This window comes from Pseudophryne corroboree, chromosome 6 (assembly GCF_028390025.1).
Source record: "Pseudophryne corroboree isolate aPseCor3 chromosome 6, aPseCor3.hap2, whole genome shotgun sequence".
Classification (NCBI taxonomy): Eukaryota; Metazoa; Chordata; class Amphibia; order Anura; family Myobatrachidae; genus Pseudophryne; species Pseudophryne corroboree.
Window position 1 is genome coordinate 445,094,798 of NC_086449.1, and position 20,653 is coordinate 445,115,450.

The following is a 20,653-nucleotide window of genomic DNA, read 5'->3' on the forward strand; positions in this document are numbered from 1 at the left end:
CGCAAATATCAAATATAAAAATATGAAATGTCAACAAAACGGGAAAAAAATGGAATATCAAACTCCAATTTTTTGGATAGTTTCACCTCCAGGGCCACAACTCCACTACTATTGCATACAGTGAACTGAAACTTTACCAAAGTTAGTTCTACATATATACCAACCTTCATGCAAAATCTCATCAAAATTGGAGATGGTCAAGTGGGGATGATTTTCTAAAGTGGTCCACTTGACACGGAATGACCCTAAAATTGATTAGCATAGGATTTCTTGTAATACTTATTATTTCACAATACCTATATTTAAAAGCAGAAAATAAAATTTCTACCTGAAGGCAATCGATGAGTTAAACTGCCCGTGAGACATCTTGCTCTGTGGATCACGTGTGCCAAGCAGGTACCTAAAATTAAAAAAAGATATTCAGTTTACCTATTTTAGCATAACAGCAATTAAGTACACCACAAATATAACACTCGGAGAAAATACACATTGTTGGTACAGTGAAATCCACTTTTGTGTGCATGCCCTTAATGCTCCAAAAAGATTACAAAAGAGAGGAAGTACAGATGTACAAAACTGAGGAAATGAAAGAAGATCGTAAATAAATACAAGCAGGGTAGGATGAAATCTACTAATTCATAATTCCAGCTGGACCAATATGCAATATGTAGCATCAAACTCCTATTTTCCTACTGTATATATGGTAAGCTTGTTTTCAGGGAGCTCTTGCCCCTTTCTCTGTATGTCTAATCCCAGTTTTGTTTCATGGCTTTGTGTGCTCTCAACAGTAGAGTACGGAGTATCCTAGCACTATATTAATAACAAATAGGATATAATTTACTAAGACCAATAAAGCAAGAAATACAGTATCATTATGATTGTAGTTGTGTAAGGCCAAACAGCTGCATAGAGCTGGGCAGTGGGGAATTCAGGACAAACTGTACACAAAACAGGAATATAAACAAGACACTATGGCAGAGGTTCCCAAACTGTGTGCCGTGGCTCCCTGGGGTGCCTCGGGACACTTGCAGGGGCGCCCTGGGTTGCTGGTCCAGGACCAATTCAAATTATTCATGGTCAATATAATAGGCAAAACCAGTGCTGGTGGCTGCCAGTCATAAAATATGTGGCCGAACAGAAGCAAATCTTGTCCCTCACCAAACAACTGACCCTAAGGATGACATATAAACGCGATCTACTTAATGTAAGATTTCTTTCTAAATTTCGCAATAAGAAATTTTTGGCCTAGGGGTGCCGTGAAAAAAATTCTGATATTCTAGGGCGCCGTGATTCAAAAAAATTTGGAAACTACTGCACTATGGGGTACATTTACTAAGATGGGAGTTCTATTTAAGATGGGATGTTGACCATAGCAACCTATCATACTCTGCTTCTTATTTATCTAGCACCTTCTAGAGGATAATACCTGGAAACTGATTGGTTGCTATGGGCAACATCCCATCTTAAATAGAAATCCCATTTTAGTAAATGTATACCTATAAATGCAGGCATGAAAATAAAGGGCGAGAAGGGCTATACTCTTGATTGGAAGCAGAACAGCAGAAACAAGAAAAGCCAGTGAGATGCAGACTGGAGATCTGACAGATGTGACGGTAGCATTTATCTAAGTAACATTACCATGGGTTTTTAAAGAGCGATTAAAGATTTGAAGGCTGAGAATTTCAGAGATGTGTACGTAAGATGGTTACCAGGGATGAGGCAAGGAGGAGCGTATTAGTAGTAGATCTAAAGGTGGTACACACTGACAGACATATCTGCCGATTAATTGATCAGCAGATATATCTATGGACGGGTCGGGCAGTGTGTTGAGTATACACATTGCCCGATCCGTCGGCGACTGATGTCATGAACTGGATGGACGTGTACACATGGCCGCCCAGTTCAGCTGTCAATCACAGCCGGCCGCCGCAGCATGTGTACGGGCGGTCAGTCGACCGCCCATACACACACAGCGACGCGCCAATATATCGGTAGATATATTGGCTGTGCTGCTGGCCGACGCAATATGTCTGTGAACGACGGAGTTCACACAGACATATTGGCCGTACACACTGGCTGACGGACCAGCGATATATCGGCCGTTCAATAGAACGGCCGACTTAACGGCCAGTGTGTACCCACCTTAAGAAGGTGAGGAGAGGATTTTGATATGAGATGCATGAGTGGGTGGTGGTGTTGAGAGTTTTGCAGGTAAACAATATTGTTCATTACAATTAGAATATGAAACAAGTAGTTATAGAAAAACCTCCAAATTAGTGTGAAAATATAACGGTGTGTATCTTTTTAGTTATAAACTGCAGAAGCCAATGAAAATCATTATTCTAGTTTTATTAATACAATTCTTATAACTTTGGCGATAGACACTGGAAATCCTTGCTAACTATCGACTCTTAAAAACATTTAATCTGCAAGTTTAAGTAATAGATGGCCAGGTAGTGTGGCTTAATTTCAAGAAATTCCCACCAATCCCAAAAAACAAATGTATTACAGATTTCCTGTAAAGCAATGATTCTTAACCTATTTAGGGTGGGTAATTAAATTGCAACATTTGACCAATGGATGAGGTTTTAAATTCATTTGACTGCTTTCTTTAATTTACACAAATTAAATTTATTTCTAAAAAAAAAATAAAAAAAAAATACAGCGATTAGGTACACAATCATAATGTTAAATTATAGTTAATAATTACTAGAAAATGTTTTATTAGCTGGTGGCACACTTTTGTTTTGTAGATAATGGGGAACACCTAGAAAAAGGTGAAAGGTGAACAGTCGACTGATTACAGATAAAGCTGAAACCAATCTGAATTAGGCAATGAGTTTACAAAAAGTAGATAAGGCAGAAAAAATTCAAGTCTAATATATTGGTGTTAAAAGCAGCACTGGTTTTTGTCAATTTTCAACACCAAAATCATGTAAAGTGGATTACATAATATTCTGCTATGCTCTTTATAATTTATAAGACTATCACCCTCCTGCTATCAAATAAGTAATTCCTGTACAAATAACAGCTCCCAGTAGGCAACAATCAGAGAAAAAAATAATTCAACACGGAATTTTGTGGGCATTATCTGCTTTCATATGGCACAGGCCTCCCCACAAATGCGGACATGAACTGGCTTGGGAAGCAGGCCTCAATTTCCCCTTGGGATGAAAATCAAGAATATCATGTTACTGAGTCTCTCAATTGGGGTAATTCGGAGTTGATCGCAGCAGCAAGTTTGTTAGCAATTGGGCCAAACCATGTGCATTGCAGGGGGGGGGGGGGGCGGATTTAACATTTGCAGAGAGCGTTAGGTTTGGGTGGGTTATTTTGTTTCTGTGCAGGGTAAATACTGGCTGCTTTAGTTTTACACTGCTATTTAGATTTCAGTTTGAATACACCCCACCCAAATCTAACTCTCTCTGTAGATGTTATATCTGCCCCATCTGCAGTGCACATGGTTTTGCCCAACTGCTAACAAAATTCCTGCTGTGATCAACTTGGAATTACCCCCAATGTTCGGTAAGTGCTGCCATCAAAACAAAGAAAACACCTTTGAAATTCGAACTAGATGAAACCTAGTACCCATCGGTACAAAATGTACCCATTCACATCCATGTGTTGGAGGCAATGTGGTGAGATGGACACTTTTCTCTACATATAGTAGATATGCCCAAAGGTTACCCCACGGTTAGTTCAACTAAAACATCCGTAACAGGCCTCTCCAATAGCCTCACTCCTATCACTATGTTACTATGTGTTACTGTTAAACAGAACTCCAAGCTTATTAATAAGCTCATTGACTTGGTTTGCTAAACTTGAAACTCATGGGGAAGCACACCACAGCAGTAGGTACATCCATGGTCACAGAGCCAGCCACCTCCTGCCCCCCCCCCCCAAAAAAAAAAACCCAAACAAACAAGGTCATACCCCATGCCTAGTCAACACACACCATACAAAGCAAAATACTGCTAAAAATCTACTGACATTCTTGGTCTGTGAACCAAGCCCACCACCTGGAACTGGATTAGTGAGGATAAACTACTGTAGAATTGCTGCCACCATGGTCTGTGTTTGCACAATCACAATGGACTGCTTAGGCTGGTATTCCCGATGGAACACTTTACTATATTAATTTGCCAGAACAGTGAGCTATTGCCTTTGAAGCAATTATAAAATAAAATTATTATCCAGGTGGTCTGAACTTCTCTCACCACAACCTACAATACTGGTATGTTATAACAGCCTCTTGTACAATTGTTTAAGGCCTATGTGATTGCTTTCATTTAACCCCAATATTCAGTACAGGTATCACCGATCGCTTATTCATCTACAAGCTTTATTGTTAGCTAGTTGTTCATAACTTTGCAGACGGATGTTGCATACTACCATCAGAAAGGATACTTCTGTGAAGAAGTGATTGGCTTTGGATTCAACAGATACACCAGAATTCTTGTGCTACAGAAAACTAGCTCAGGATGAGGCAGACATTCTTTATCAGATTTTGCTTTTGCAAAAGCCATTCAAGTAGATCAAAATAAGTCATCCTTTATATATAAACCTATTGATCCCATGTATGTGATCTTTGTAATGCTTCTGAAAGAGGAGGCCATACAGCAGGGCTAGACCTGGACCTATATTACCCCCTTGGGATGCCTGAATTACAGCTCTCATGATGAAGTATCCTCAATTCAGAAAAAAAACTTTGCAATTTTTAAAGATTCCATCTTTAAAAGATTGTGAACTATTTTTGTATAACAGAGTCAAAAAGTCAGTGTCTAACTCACATTGAAGCTAAATGTAATTGAATATGTTCCCTGGCCTTGCAGCTCTTTTAGAAGTCCCTTGAATACTATTTATGGTCTAGGAATTTATCTACTTTGGCCTAACAAGGCCGATTTGCTTGCAGTTCTCATGCAAACAAAATTGATTTGGTGTGAAGGCACTATAGGTATTTTATATTTAGCACGTATTTGTCTGAAGCCTAAGGGGTAAATTTACTAATGCTACTAATAAATGAAAAAAGTGATATTGCCCATAGCAACCAATCAGATTTTATCATTTTCTAGGATGCAATAGAGCAATGATAGACATAATCACCTCTTTTCATTTTTAGAAGCTTAAGTAAATTCACCCCTCATACTCTCAATGTGGATGGAGTGTGCTTAAGCTACCACTAGCCAGTTACATGTCCACACTGGTTTCAGCATCAGAAGGAGAGATAAACTGAAAATTCTAAACAAGAAAAATATGGTTGGTTCTTTCTTTCCTGATTTTTGTGAACTTGACATAGATCCCCCTTCCCATAACCAGTTCCCCTGTATTTATTGCATATACAGTCATTGCTGATACAATCTTGTAGCAACAGTTATTTTTCTTTCAAGCTACCCATCATGTTTTCAAACTATGTCCCCCCACCTCACAAAGAAAAGATATAAAAAAAAAAAAAGACACACATCCAGTCAGCCACAGGGCTTTTGTGACAATTTTTGAAAGTTCAAAATATTTGTAGTACAGAAACAACGCATGTGCTTGAATGTGTGTAAATCTCCTGTGCATCACACAGAGAATCACCCAAATAATAATAATTAAAAAAAAAAGAGAAAATAAGATTTTACTCACCGGTAAATCTATTTCTCGTAGTCCGTAGTGGATGCTGGGGACTCCGTAAGGACCATGGGGAATAGCGGCTCCGCAGGAGACTGGGCACAGCTAAGAAAGATTTAGGACTACCTGGTGTGCACTGGCTCCTCCCACTATGACCCTCCTCCAGACCTCAGTTAGGATACTGTGCCCGGAAGAGCTGACACAATAAGGAAGGATTTTGAATCCCGGGTAAGACTCATACCAGCCACACCAATCACACCGTATAACTCGTGATATGATACCCAGTTAACAGTATGAACATAACAGAGCCTCTCAACAGATGGCTCAACAATAACCCTTTTAGTTAACGATAACTATATACAAGTATTGCAGACAGTCCGCACTTGGGACGGGCGCCCAGCATCCACTACGGACTACGAGAAATAGATTTACCGGTGAGTAAAATCTTATTTTCTCTGACGTCCTAGTGGATGCTGGGGACTCCGTAAGGACCATGGGGATTATACCAAAGCTCCCAAACGGGCGGGAGAGTGCGGATGACTCTGCAGCACCGAATGAGAGAACTCAAGGTCCTCCTCAGCCAGGGTATCAAATTTGTAGAATTTTGCAAACGTGTTTGCCCCTGACCAAGTAGCAGCTCGGCAAAGTTGTAAAGCCGAGACCCCTCGGGCAGCCGCCCAAGAAGAGCCCACTTTCCTCGTGGAATGGGCTTTTACAGATTTAGGGTGCGGCAGTCCAGCCGCAGAATGTGCAAGTTGAATCGTGCTACAGATCCAGCGAGCAATCGTCTGCTTAGAAGCAGGAGCACTCAGCTTGTTGGGTGCATACAGGATAAATAGCGAGTCAGTATTCCTGACTCCAGCTGTCCTGGAAACATATACTTTTCAGGGCCCTGACTACGTCCAGTAACTTGGAATCCTCCAAGTCCCAAGTAGCCGCAGGCACCACAATAGGTTGGTTCACATGAAAAACTGATACCACCTTAGGAAGGAATTGGGAACGAGTCCTCAATTTCGCATTTCCCATGTAAAATACAGACAAGGGCTTTTGTCAATTCTGATACACGCCTGACCGACGCCAAGGCCGACAGAATGACCACTTTCCACGTGAGGTATTATAGCTCCACGGATTTAAGTGGCTCAACCCAATGCGACTTCAGGAAATCCAACACCACGTTGAGATCCCACGGTGCCACTGGAGGCACAAACGGGGGCTGACTATGCAGCCCTCCCTTAACAAAAGTCTGAACTTCAGGCAGTGAAGCCAGTTCCATTTTGGAAGAAAATCGATAGAGCCGAAATCTGGACCTTAATGGAACCCAATTTTAGGCCCATAGTCACCTCTGACTGTAGGAAGTGCAGAAATCGACCTAGCTGAAATTTCTCCTTTGGGGCCTTCCTGGCCTCACAGTACGCAACATATTTCCGCCATATGCGGTGATAATGGTTAGCGTTCACTTCTTTCCTAGCTTTAAATAGCGTAGGGATAACTTCCTCCGGAATTCCCTTTTCCTTCAGGATCCGGCGTTCAACCGCCCTGCCGTCCAACGCAGCCGCGGTACGTCTTGGAACAGACAGGCCCCCTGCTGCAGCAGGTCCTGTCTGAGCGGCAGAGGCCATGGGTCCTCTGAGATCATTTCTTGGAGTTCTGGTTACCAAGCTCTTCTTGGCCCACCCGGAACAATGAGTATAGTTCTTACTCCTCTCCTCCTTATTATTCTCATTACCCTGGGTAAGAGAGGCAGAGAAGGGAACACATACACCGACTGGTACACCCACGGTGTTACCAGAGCGTCCACAGCTATCGCCTGAGGGTCCTTGACCTGGCGCAATATCTTTGTAACTTTTAGTTGAGGCGGGACGCCATCATGTCCACCTGTGGCCTTTCCCAACGGTGTACAATCATTTGGAAGACTTCTGGATGAAGTCCCCACTCTCCCGGGTGGAGGTCGTGTCTTCTGAGAAAGTCTGCTTCTCAGTTGTCCACTCCGGGAATGAACACTGCTGACAGTGCTAACACATGATTTTCCGCCCATCGGAGAATCCTTGTGGCTTCTGCCATCGCCATCCTGCTTCTTGTGCCGCCCTGTCGTTTACATGAGCGACCGCCGTGATGTTGTCTGACTGGATCAGCACCGGCCGGTGTTGAAGCAGGGGTCTAGCCTGACTTAGGGCATTGTAAATGGCCCTTAGTTCCAGAATATTTATGTGTAGGGAAGTCTCCTGACTTTTCCATAGCCTTGGAAGTTTCTTCCCTGTGTGACTGCCCCCCAGCCTCGAAGGCTGGCATCCGTGGTCACCAGGACCCAGTCCTGTATGCTGAATCTGCGGCCCCCTAGAAGATGAGCACTCTGCAGCCACCACAACAGCGACACCCTGGCCCTTGGAGACAGGGTTATCCGCCGATGCATCTGAAGATGCGACCCGGACCACATGTCCAACAGATCCCACTAGAAAATCCTTGTATGGGACCTGGCGAATGGAATTTCTTCGTAAGAAGCTACCATCCTTCCCAGGGCTCGCGTGCATTGATGCACCGACACCTGTATACGTATTAGGAGGTCTCTGTCTAGAGACGACAACTCCTTGGACTTCTCCTCCGGAAGAAACCCTTTTTATCCTGTTCTGTGTCCAGAACCATACTCAAGAACAGTAGACGCGTCGCAGGAACCAGCTGCGACTTTGGAATATTCAGAATCCAGCCGTGCTGTTGTAGCACTTCCCGAGATAGTGCTACTCCGCCGAACAACTGCTCCCTGGACCTCGCCTTTATAAGGAGATCGTCCAAGTACGGGATAATTTTTTCGGCCATTACCTTGGTAAATACCTCGGTGCCGGGGACAGACCAACGGCAACGTCTGGAATTGGTAATGACAATCCTGTACCACAATTTTGAGGTACTCCTGAGCGATTCCATTTCGAACTTGAACCTTCGTATATAAGTGTTCAAGGCTTTCAATTTTAGAATGGGTCTCACCGAACCGTCTGGTTTTGGTACCACAACATTTTGGAATAGTAACCCCGGCCTTGTTGAAGGAGGGGTACCTTGATTTCACCTGCTGGAAGTGCAGCTTGTGAATTGCCGCCAGTACTACCTTTCTCCGAGGGCTGCAGGCAAGGCTGATGTGAGGTAACGGCGAGGGGGAGTCGCCTCGAACTCCAGCCTGTATCCCTGTGATACTATTTGCAGAACCTAGGGATCCACCTGTGGGCAAACCCACTGGTCCCTGAAGTTCCCGAGACGCGCCCCTACCGCACCTGTCTCCACCTGTGGAGCCCCAACGTCAAGCGGTGGACTCAGAGAAGGCGGGGGAAGATTTTTGACCCTGGGAACTGGCTGCTGGTGCAGCTTTTTCCTTCTTCCCTTGTCTCTGTGCAGAAAGGAAGCGCCTTTTACCCGCTTGCTTTTCTGAAGCCGAAAGGACTGTACCTGAAAATACGGTGCTTTCTTAGGCTGTGAGGAAACCTGAGGTAAAAAAAAATTCTCTCCAGCTGTTGCTGTGGATACGAGGTCCCAGAGACCATCCCCAAACAATTCCTCACCCTTATAAGGCAGAATCTCCATGTGCCTTTTATAGGCAGCATCACCTGTCCACTGCCGGGTTTCTAATACCCTCCTGGCAGAATGGACATTGCATTAATTCTGGATGCCAGCCGGCAAATATCCCTCTGTGCATCCTTTATATATAAGACAACGTCTTTAATATGCTCTATGTTAGCAAACTATTATCCCTGTCTTAGAGTAATAATATTATCTGACAGGGTATCAGACCACGCTGCAGCAGCACTATTTATGCTGAGGCAATTGCAGGTCTCAGTATATAACCTGAGTGTGTATATACAGACTTCAGGATAGCCTCCTGCTTTTTATCAGCAGGCTCCTTCAAGGTGGCCGTATCTTAAAACGGCAGTGCCACCTTTTTTGACAAATGTGTGAGCGCCTTATCCACCCTAAGGGATATCTCCCAACGTGACCTATCCTCTGGCGGGAAAGGGTACGCCATCAGTAACTTTTTAGAAATTAGCAGTTTCTTATCGGGGGAACCCACGCTACTTTACACACTTCATTCATTCATCTGATGGGGGAACAAAACACTGGCTGCTTTTTCTCCCCAAAAATAAAACCCCTTTTATGCGGTACTTGGGTTCATGTCAGAAATGCGTAACACATTTTTCATTGCCGAGATCATGTAACGGATGTTCCTAGTGGATTGTGTATATGTCTCAACCTCGTCGACACTGGAGTCAGACTCCGTGTCGACATCTGTGTCTGCCATCTGAGGTAACGGGCGCTTTTTTGAGCCCCTGATGGCCTTTGAGACGCCTGGGCAGGCGCGGGCTGAGAAGCCGGCTGTCCCACAGCTGTTTTACGTCATCCAGCCTTGTAAGGAGTTGACATTGTCGGTTAATACCTTCCACCTATCCATCCACTCTGGTGTCGGCCCCACAGGGGACGACATCCCATTTATCGGCCTCTGCTCCACCTCCTTGTAACCTTCCTCATCCCACATGTCGACACAGCCGTACCGACACACAGCAGGGAATGCTCTGACTGAGGACAGGACCCCACAAAGTCCTTTGGGGAGACAGAGAGAGAGTATGCCAGCACACACCAGAGCGCTATATAATGTAGGGATTAACACTATAACTGAGTGATTTTTCCCCCAATAGCTGCTTGTATAAACAATATTGCGCCTAAATTTAGTGCCCCCCCTCTCTTTTTAACCCTTTGAGCCTGAAAACTACATGGGAGAGCCTGGGGAGCTGTCTTCCAGCTGCACTGTGAAGAGAAAATGGCGCCAGTGTGCTGAGGGAGATAGCTCCGCCCCTTTTTCGCTGACTTTTCTCCCGCTTTTTTATGGATTCTGGCAGGGGTATTTATCACATATATAGCCTCTGGGGCTATATATTGTGATATATTTGCCAGCCAAGGTGTTTTTATTGCTGCTCAGGGCGCGCCCCCCCCCCCCCCCCCCCCAGCGCCCTGCACCCTCAGTGACCGGAGAGTGAAGTGTGTATGAGGAGCAATGGCGCACAGCTGCAGTGCTGTGCGCTACCTTGGTGAAGACTGATGTCTTCTGCCGCCGATTTTCCGGACTCTTCTTGCTTCTGGCTCTGTAAGGGGGCCGGCGGCGCGGCACTGGGACCGAACATCAATGGCCGGTTCCATGCGGTCGATCCCTCTGGAGCTAATGGTGTCCAGTAGCCTAAGAAGCCCAAGCTACCACCAGTTAGGTAGGTTCGCTTCTTCTCCCCTTAGTCCCTCGCTGCAGTAAGTCTGTTGCCAGCAGATCTCACTGTAAAATAAAAAACCTAAAATATACTTTCTCTCTAGGAGCTCAGGAGAGCCCCTAGTGTGCATCCAGCTCAGCCGGGCACAGGATTCTAACTGAGGTCTGGAGGAGGGTCATAGTGGGAGGAGCCAGTGCACACCAGGTAGTCCTAAATCTTTCTTAGCTGTGCCCAGTCTCCTGCGGAGCCGCTATTCCCCATGGTCCTTACGGAGTCCCCAGCATCCACTAGGACGTCAGAGAAACATACAAAGCACCACATATTCAGCCTATGACCTTAATAAAGAAACCAAGCACTTTAGGAAAACAACCTACCATAATTTTACTGACTTTACATCACCGAAGGGTAACTGTATTAACTGTTGGTATGGGAGAGAAGCGGTATCAGCGCACGCTTCTCCCCCATGTAAGACACTGGCGGTGCCGGCTCAGTGCTAGGGTCACTATGCGCTCCTGTCCATATCAACGCTGCTATATAAAAGATAGCAAGCCGATATCCAGCACTGACCGTTCCAACATCTGCAGCTGTCGATTTTGACAGCTGCAGGTGGCGATGCCCATACACCACAGCAAGAACAGAGTTGTACCTGACTGTGGTGGGCACTGGCTCCGGACTGCACAGGTAATTTTGCATGAGTAGCGAGATCCTGCACATGCACAGAAGAGCTGGCCAGGCATCTAGACACAGCACATCTGCACTAAGCGGATGCGCTGTGTGTTCAGGGGGGCATCGCTGTAGGGGGGAGTTTACGCTCCACCGCTTCGGCAGACAAGATGTTAATACATCTTGTTGATATACCTTCCTGCTTCACGTCGGTAATGAGGCGAAGCAGAAAATGTGCTGCTATAATACATTTAACCACTAATTCATTGCTCATACTGCCCAATTCAATGCTATGCCTTTTGTTGGGACAGAATGGATACCGGAGGACACGGCTTCCTTTGCAGTCAAGGTGTAATTTCTAGCAATCACCACCACTGGAATTTGTTGAACCCTGGCCCAGACACTACTGATGTTGATGATCACTGGATAGTATCAAAATAAGAGGAGAGACAGGAACTTTGAACAGATAAAAGGTTACCCTTTTTGTTAAAAGTTAATCGGCAGCAATTTTATCTTCTAACTCGCCAAAATCTTGGAATCTTTTGAATCCTGCACCCTATTACATTTGGTCTATAAAATTAGAACTGCAGAAAAAAAGTTGGGTGTGAAGGACTACCCGAAAAAATTGTGATTCTCCCGCAACTTGCAGAAAAGTAGGCAAGTATGACATAATGTCAACATTGTCATATAGACCATCAGCATATCAACGTTTGTTTGGAGTCTAACTCTGATGCTAATTGCAGCCTTAATTTAAAATTAGGTGTCTACAAACTGAGCACATACCATCAGAGTGTGCCTCAGACAATCTGGCAAAGAGCTGTTCTGTGAATCACATTTTCATTTCCTTTTATATAACACAGCCACCCAGAAATTCAGGCAAAGATTTGAGCTTCCAGAGGACTTAAATTAAACCCCCCCAAAAATGAGTGCGTAAACCATTATAGCAACACTGCACTAATACACCACACTATAATCTTTAAACTGATATTAAGGCCTCTCTCAACTCTGCTATAAGCAGCATAATAAAAAAACAGACTCATTTCCGATAACTACTTCATATGTGGAGGATTTCGCTCTCTTCATATTTGGAGAGGCGTCTACTGTATTTCACCAAATAGAAATTTTCATTCAACTTTTTAGACTATCCAAAACAATGTAACTTTTTATTTATTTTTACTATTGTAACAAAGAGATTGCTTTCTTTTAGTAACATTGGAATTTTATTTTAGGGGGGCTTTATTCAGGAAATCATTTGTAAAAAACTGCAACAAGAAAATTCCAAAAAGTTACTTTTAGTAAAGCTTCAGAAAATACACCAAAAATTACACTTTTTAAAAAAGGTATACCATAATCATAACTATCAAATTCAGTTTTAGAGAGTCTTCTTTCATGTATTTCCTGAATGGACAAAAATTCTGGAGAGATTATACCAAATTCTAAATCTAGGCTTGACTGAAACCAAAATCTTTTAGCCCCATATAAAAGCATAAATTCTTTCTTGGAAAAAAGGATTTCATCTTTCATTCCATATTCCATCTATATTGTTTTGGCGCTGTACTGATGTGTAACCTACAAGCAAAGCATCCGTCTATAAAGGATTACCCCAGGAGGTAATATTCTTCAGTAGGCTATCTACAAGATCCAATTAAACATTCTGACACTAGAACGTTACCAAACTCCTCTAGAAATATTGGGGGTCATTCCGAGTTGTTCGCTCTGTATTTTTTTCTCGCAACGGAGCGATTAGTCGCTAATGCGCAATGTCCGCAGTGCGACTGCGCCAAGTAAATTTGCTATGCAGTTAGGAATTTTACTCACGGCATTACGAGGTTTTTTCTTCGTTCTGGTGATCGGAGTGTGATTGACAGGAAGTGGGTGTTTCTGGGCGGAAACAGGCCGTTTTATGGGAGTGTGTGAAAAAACGCTACCGTTTCTGGGAAAAACGCGGGAGTGGCTGGAGAAACGGAGGAGTGTCTGGGCGAACGCTGGGTGTGTTTGTGACGTCAAACCAGGAACGACAAGCACTGAACTGATCGCAGATGCCGAGTAAGTCTGGAGCTACTCAGAAACTGCTAAGAAGTGTCTATTCGCAATTCTGCTAATCTTTAGTTCGCAATTTTGATATGCTAAGATTCACTCCCAGTAGGCGGCGGCTTAGCGTGTGCAAAGCTGCTAAAAGCAGCTTGCGAGCGAACAACTCGGAATGACCCCCATTGTCCACATCATCCTCAAAAGTAAATTCTGAAACAATTGACTCACAATCAAATTTCAAACTAGTTTGCGCTCTAGATCTCTGAACCATGTAATTCCATAAATTCTCATCAAATCCATTAAATCTTGCAGCTCTTTAGACTGGCTAGCAACAAGTGCAGGTACTTTCTCAGAGTCACTGCAAAACTTTGCATCCTGATCTCAAGGAAAAAAAACTATCACATGCACACAGATATTTGAAAGATGTTTCTTCTTACAAGTTTTCTTCTTAGCTCCCATACCCTCTTCAGAACATAATGGTATCCATTACTTAACACTCTGACTAACACTACATTAATATAGTGCTCTCTATGAGTAATTACCTAGTTTGAGCACATACAGGCATACACGCTTTTGGGGTGAAGACGCCTGTTCCATACTGTAAGCTCCCAGTGTAAGTGGAGGGCAAAGAAGCAGCTTAATACTGTCCGGTGTGTGCGGCACTATCATTTATACCTCTGACCACTAAATCTGGGGCAGGCGCATGCACAGACCGTCCCACAGAGCCCACTGGGACGGCCTCATCACAGGCACTTACACCTGTTGTTCACTGCAGGGGGGCTGTGTGGCTGCCGGGCCAACATAGAAACACAGCAGGGGACAGTCAGCAGCAAGCAAGTACCAAAGGATAACCAGTCAGGAACATACTCGCTGGGCCCATGTTTAACCACCAAGCACCAGCTTCTCCAAACCACACTACAACGAGGCGCATAAGCTGTGAAGGAGTTTGAGGTAAATCCTGGAGAACAAAAAACAAACTTCCTACTCCTATCTTGACTAGGAGATAGGAAGAGAGACTAGGAGTGAAGAGGAGGAGTGAACCTGTATACCCTAACTGGGCAGTACCTTGAAGGGGAAAAACGCACTGCCTAGAACATATACAACCCTTTACTCTGAGATGCGGGGGGGGGGGGGGGCACCCAGCACAGGGCAGGTCCGCGCCACATGCCGGGTTCTGGGCCCCCCACCTGCAAACATGCAAGCACACTGCAAGACGTTGATGCTCTTGCATGTTTAGGGTTGCCCTCTGCCTACGCAGCCTAGCTGCTAAGACAGACGGCAACCCGCCATGTTTTGGGTCACAGTGGCTGTGCGTGACGTCGCGCAGCTGCCGCAGCCCGCCCCGCAAATGTTCTGGACATGTTGTCCAGACCGTGCCCCGCCCCCCAATGCCGCCCCCAAAAAACCTACGTGACCCCCCCTCCTTTCCCGTGAACACCTCTGCCTGATAGCATTCACACATGTGAGATGCCGTTGCATCTAAGTGTGAGCACACGCAGTGCGGCTCCTGCACATGCGCACACTGCACAGGGTTTCCATGCTGAATTGGGCACTAAATACAGTCAGATGAAGTTTCTACTTAAAAATAAATGGGATACTAATACATCATAAAGGCTGCCATGGAGGAATGAAGGCGAAAAACGCTTGTAGGATACCCTGCCTTTTGTACTGCTACTGGCTGCCTTATTATTATTGATATGCACCTTGAACATGCTAAACATTCCTGACCCATGAAAACGTTGGACCTACTATAATTGCTTTTTCTCTTCAGAGAACAAAGTAGAAAAATTGTACCTTTTAGCTGGATGATTTCTTGCACCTAGAGGATATTAACTACCGTATGATGATATTTGACACACAGTAAAAGCTGAACATTTTAATTGCTATGCAATGTAAGATTTATCACCGTCTCCGCTGTAAATTATTCATTAATGATTACCATAATGTATGAATACTGCATAACAATACAATCCTCAAGAGACAGATATAGTTAATGAAACAGTTCCACCCCCACCAATCTATATTAAACATGGAAGAAAACATTGTAGAAATAACCTAGGCACCTTTTTTGCTAGCAATAGTGTACATCAATCTACCTGGCACGGCTTCTGATTGACACACAAACTCCTTGGAAGCAGTATCACTCATCCAGAACAACTAATCTGACAAACTCTACAATCTGGCATACATTTCAAAGACTTGGGGGTTCATCAAGAAGTTTGCAGCAAATCTAAAAACCAGTAAACCCCACCCACCCATCCAAGCTTGTATTAAATTGGTATTGTCCAACTGGCGAAACCTTGCCTCTACCGAGAGGCAGGGCATGCTGTAATGAAATTTAAGGGGCTCTGAAATAGAAATCTAGCACATTACATCAGGAAAGATAGTGTCTGGCACCAATTTAATGGAAGAGTTTTCCCTAGTTCATAGCCAAGAACAAAATAAGGGACTCTCAAGTACCCCTCCAATTTTCTATACTAATATTCTATGGGGTATATTCAATTGAAGTCGAAAACTGCCGTTTGTCGAAAAGACGGCAGTTTTCGACTTTTTAATGTCGAATCCTGATTCGACCTATTCAATATTTCACTAAATTTTTCGACAAGTCGATGAATTCGACTTGTCGAAAAGCACGTGGATCGGCAAAATAACTCCCGATACACGTGCTTGTGTCGAAAACGGGGCCAAAACCGACAGGTTTTGGCCCTCTTTTCGACCATCTCAGTCCGACATCAAAATGATGTCGGACTGAGATGCGGACCCAGAGGAGGCGAGGGAAGGGGGAGCCGCAGGGAGATGGGGGGACAGCCGGCAGGCATACAGGGAGATCAGCGCTACAGTAGCACTGCAGCTGGATGTCACTCAGCTGCCCAACCTCACGGCAGCTTCCACCCAGCTCCAGCACGCTGCTGGAGCCGGGTGGATGCTGCCGTGAGGTCAGGCGGCTGAGTGACATCCTGCTGCAGTGCTACTGTAGCGCTGATCTTCCCTGTATGCCCGCCAGCTATCCCCCTGCTGGTCTCCACGCGGCTTCTCCTCCTCTGCGTCCCATCTAAATTCGACTTGAAAAAGTCGAAATAAGATGGGATTGAATAGGGGTTGTCGGATCCATTCTGACAAATAAAGAAGCAGAAAATTAAATGGTAAAAATAGAAATGTAAAAAAGTAACTTAAAACAAAAGCACAATAATCGATATAATGCAGCCAGTGAAATAGCAGAAGATACAGAAAAGAGTGCTATAAGGTGCATTAGACAAATGGCTGTTAGATTCAAAAATAAACAATGGGTGCAGAAAATAAATTAACTAAATTGAGGGGGGGTTGAAGAGGTACTTGGTTTAGTGTGGGTAAGGTCAGTGATGGAGAGTCCAGTTAGATGAAGTGGGGATGGAAGGAAATTAAGAAGTGATGATTGTGGAGAGTGGGGGCAAGGGATACAGAGTGTCTGCTTCAGTTAAAATTAGTCAAATGGGGGGTATTAAAAAAAAAAATACAACATTTTCCCTACACTAGAAATGATTATGCTACAGTGGTATTAACAAGCTATATGTATTATGAGGAAGTTTGCTCATCATACACAAATCCATGGAAATCGTGAGGGGACAGGATTTGCCTTTTGGCTGTACCATGTAGAGTGTACAGGGCAAACTAAAAACTCAATTTTATTGCAAAATACCAAACTGTGCCAAAATACTTTCCTAGGTACTGTGCCACGGGTCATCATTCTAAACTAAAATGTAACATCCCTTCATTGTTATACACCTTTCAGACTGCCAGCAATAACCCGGGTTATTGCATGTGAACGCGCAGTAAGCCGGATTGTGGCGCAGTCAAAAAGGGTCTTTTTGAAATAACCTGGGTCAGGCAAGCAGATAACCTGGGTAGCAAGCAGATCTGAACACGGGTACAACTATGTGCGGTGTGAGCGGATAAGCCAGGTCGATGTGACCCAGCACACACTTTACTGCATAGGAAGAGACAGCGCTCAAAGCGCAACCTCGGGATGCGTCGCCAGTGACTTCACCAACCCGGCAATAAGCCGGGTAGGGCCACCAGTCTGAAAAGGATCTAAGTCGAGTAGCACCCGGAAAGGACCAGTGTACAAATCCTGGGTGCAACACGTTTCTGCAGTGTGAAAGGGGTATTAGTAGCATCAGCATGGTAAATAATACATAACTAGGGGAAGTCATTTTCGAAACATAAAAAATGTGTAAAACAGAGCTGGGCAGATTATCTTTATACAGTAAATACATCATTTTCAATTTATTTATTTAAACGCTTTATTTTGACAGGTACTGGATAACAAACAACACAGAGAACCATAAAAAGTAGAACACGGTAGACCTGGGATTTTACAGAAATAAGCAGGCTGAACAAGCATAAAATAGTTAAGACAATTAAAACTAACATGGCAAAAAAAAAAACATAACCTGAAAATTACAGAAGTGGGTTGGATGGGCGAATGCAGGTTCACATAGTAACTAAAAGGAGTAACATAACTAAAAAAAAGTAACACTGGAGTAGAGACAATTAACATGAGAGACATGATTTTGTGTAGTGCTATAATTCAGCAAAGGTACTGGCGGGTTAATATTAATTAATGCCCAGAAAGGGTAGGGGTATATCAAGGAAGAAGCCAAGAGCATTTAAGGCTTTTCCCGAGAAACCATGGGGCCCAAACCTGACTGTAAGGTGGCTCGTGTCATGAAGGTAGCAGGTGATTTCTGCCATATCCGCAATCTGCCAAGTATGGTTCTAAGAGAGTAGGCAGGAGCAGGGTTTTCCGCAATTTACTTATTTTGTATGGGTGTGTATCGGGACGCTGGTGCTCAGGACAGCATCCCGATGCTGGGATCCTGGGTGCAGAATGCCGTGGGAGGGGCCGAGCATAGCAAGCTCCTTATGGGCTAGCTGCACTCTCCACAGGCTCTATTCCCACTCTACGGGTGTTGTGGACACCCACGAGTGGGAATAGTCGCTGCTGGTCAGCAAGCTAAATGCCAGGATTGTGAGGGGTTGGGATGTAGAGGGGGGTAACGTAACCTCCGGTCACATAACTACATCCCATTTTGACATTTTACTTTTTCAAGAAATTGTCTCCCAAGCCACCGATTACATAATAAATCTCCAGAAATGCTGAAACCTGTAGCACCTAAAATGCATTGTGTGTCTATGCGTCTGTCAGGAGATCATGGCTGGTGCCAGATGGTATACTTATTTCCTTGCAGAATTTTCAGTTTAGCACTTTCAATCTTTGTCCCAGCAGACTGAATGTGTGTAGTTTGTACAGACCTATGGTAGGAATGAATGCTAGCAGCATTGTGCATGCTAATTTAGACATTTGGCCACCTTAGGAGGACTCAACCACAACCTCTTCTAAAGATCACTTCCTTTTCCAAAATATCTCCACAGTCGCTATAGTAACAAACAAAAACACAGTGGAAGGAATTAAATATGTAAACATCTACTGAATTTAAAAGCAATTTCAGCATAAGAGGTAATGGTTTGGTAAAAGATCCCAAGCTGCATATTTGTTTTTGTGCTTGGTGCTGCACGCAGATTGAAGTCAGTGTGGCATCTAACAAATATCCCCCAAGTAGAGTGTGAATACATTGACAAAACATCTGGATTGGAGCGATCGAAAAGAAACAGTTTAAAAAAAATTCTTTATCACAGGAGTCTGAAGTTTCGAAACACACAGTATAGTAATGTTTTTATAGCAAATAGTCTAGCTTAACACTTTTGTTGCTGGAAATGTTTTACAACCAGAAAATACTAACAGCTACAAGAGAAAACCAAACATTTCTCTGCAGCACTATTACAAAGTTCAGTGGTGGTGGGGATAATAAAAATAAGATTTTAAACCTACCGGTAAATCTATTTCTCCTAGTCCGTAGAGGATGCTGGGGACTCCGTAAGGACCATGGGGTATAGACGGGCTCCGCAGGAGATAGGGCACCTAAAAAGAACTTTGACTATGGGTGTGCACTGGCTCCTCCCTCTATGCCCCTCCTCCAGACCTCAGTTAGAGAACTGTGCCCAGAGGAGATGGACAATACAAGGCAGGATTTAGCAATCCAAGGGCAAAATTCATACCAGCCCACACCAATCATACCATGTAACCTGGAACATACATAACCAGTTAACAGTATGAACAAACTACAGTAACGGTCCAAGACCGATGTCAACTGTAACATAACCCTTATGTAAGCAACAACTATATACAAGTCTTGCAGAGTTTCCGCACAGGGACGGGCGCCCAGCATCCTCTACGGACTAGGAGAAATAGATTTACCGGTAGGTTTAAAATCTTATTTTCTCTTACGTCCTAGAGGATGCTGGGGACTCCGTAAGAACCATGGGGTTTATACCAAAGCATCCAATCGGGCGGGAGAGTGCGTATGACTCTGCAGCACCGACTGAGCAAATGCTAGGTCCTCATCAGCCAGGGTATCAAACTTGTAGAATTTAGCAAAAGTGTTTGACCCCGACCAAGTCGCCGCTCGGCAAAGTTGTAAAGCCGAGACGCCTCGGGCAGCTGCCCAAGAAGAGCCCACCTTCCTAGTGGAATGGGCCTTAACCGAACTTGGTACCGGCAATCCAGCCGTAGAGTGAGCCTGCTGAATCGTATTACAGATCCAGCGAGCAATAGTCTGCTTCGAAGCAGGAGCGCCAATCTTATTGGCCGCATACAGGATAAACAGAGCCTCTGTTTTCCTAATTCTAGCCGTCCTGGCTACATAAATTTTTAAGGCCCTGACTACGTCCAGGGATCTGGAATCCTCCAGGTCACTTGTAGCCACAGGCACCACAATCGGTTGATTCATATGGAACGAAGAAACCACTTTAGGCAAAAATTGCGGACGTGTCCTCAATTCAGCTCGATCCACATGAAAAATCAAGTAGGGGCTCTTGTGTGACAAAGCCGCCAATTCTGACACTCGCCTTGCTGATGCTAAGGCCAACAACATGACCACCTTCCAGGTAAGAAATTTCAACTCAACCTTGTTAAGTGGTTCAAACCAGTGTGATTTGAGGAACTGCAACAACACGTTCAGGTCCCATGGTGCCACTGGAGGCACAAAAGGGGGCTGGATGTGCAGCACTCCCTTTACAAA

General features: G+C 44.3%; 1 protein-coding gene across 2 annotated transcripts in view; it reads right to left on the reverse strand.

Moving 5' to 3' along the window:
- Positions 1-20,653, reverse strand: part of CERK (ceramide kinase) — a 159,935-nt gene that overhangs the window by 118,801 nt on the left and 20,481 nt on the right. Inside the window, exons 2-3 of one of the 2 annotated variants that reach the window (XM_063927116.1) lie at positions 329-400; positions 165-245 (exon numbers count right to left, since the gene is read on the reverse strand). In XM_063927116.1, coding sequence (XP_063783186.1) covers positions 165-245; positions 329-400 — 153 coding nt within the window. The remainder of the gene's footprint in view (positions 1-164; positions 246-328; positions 401-20,653) is intronic. The other variant, XM_063927117.1, reaches the window with a different exon arrangement.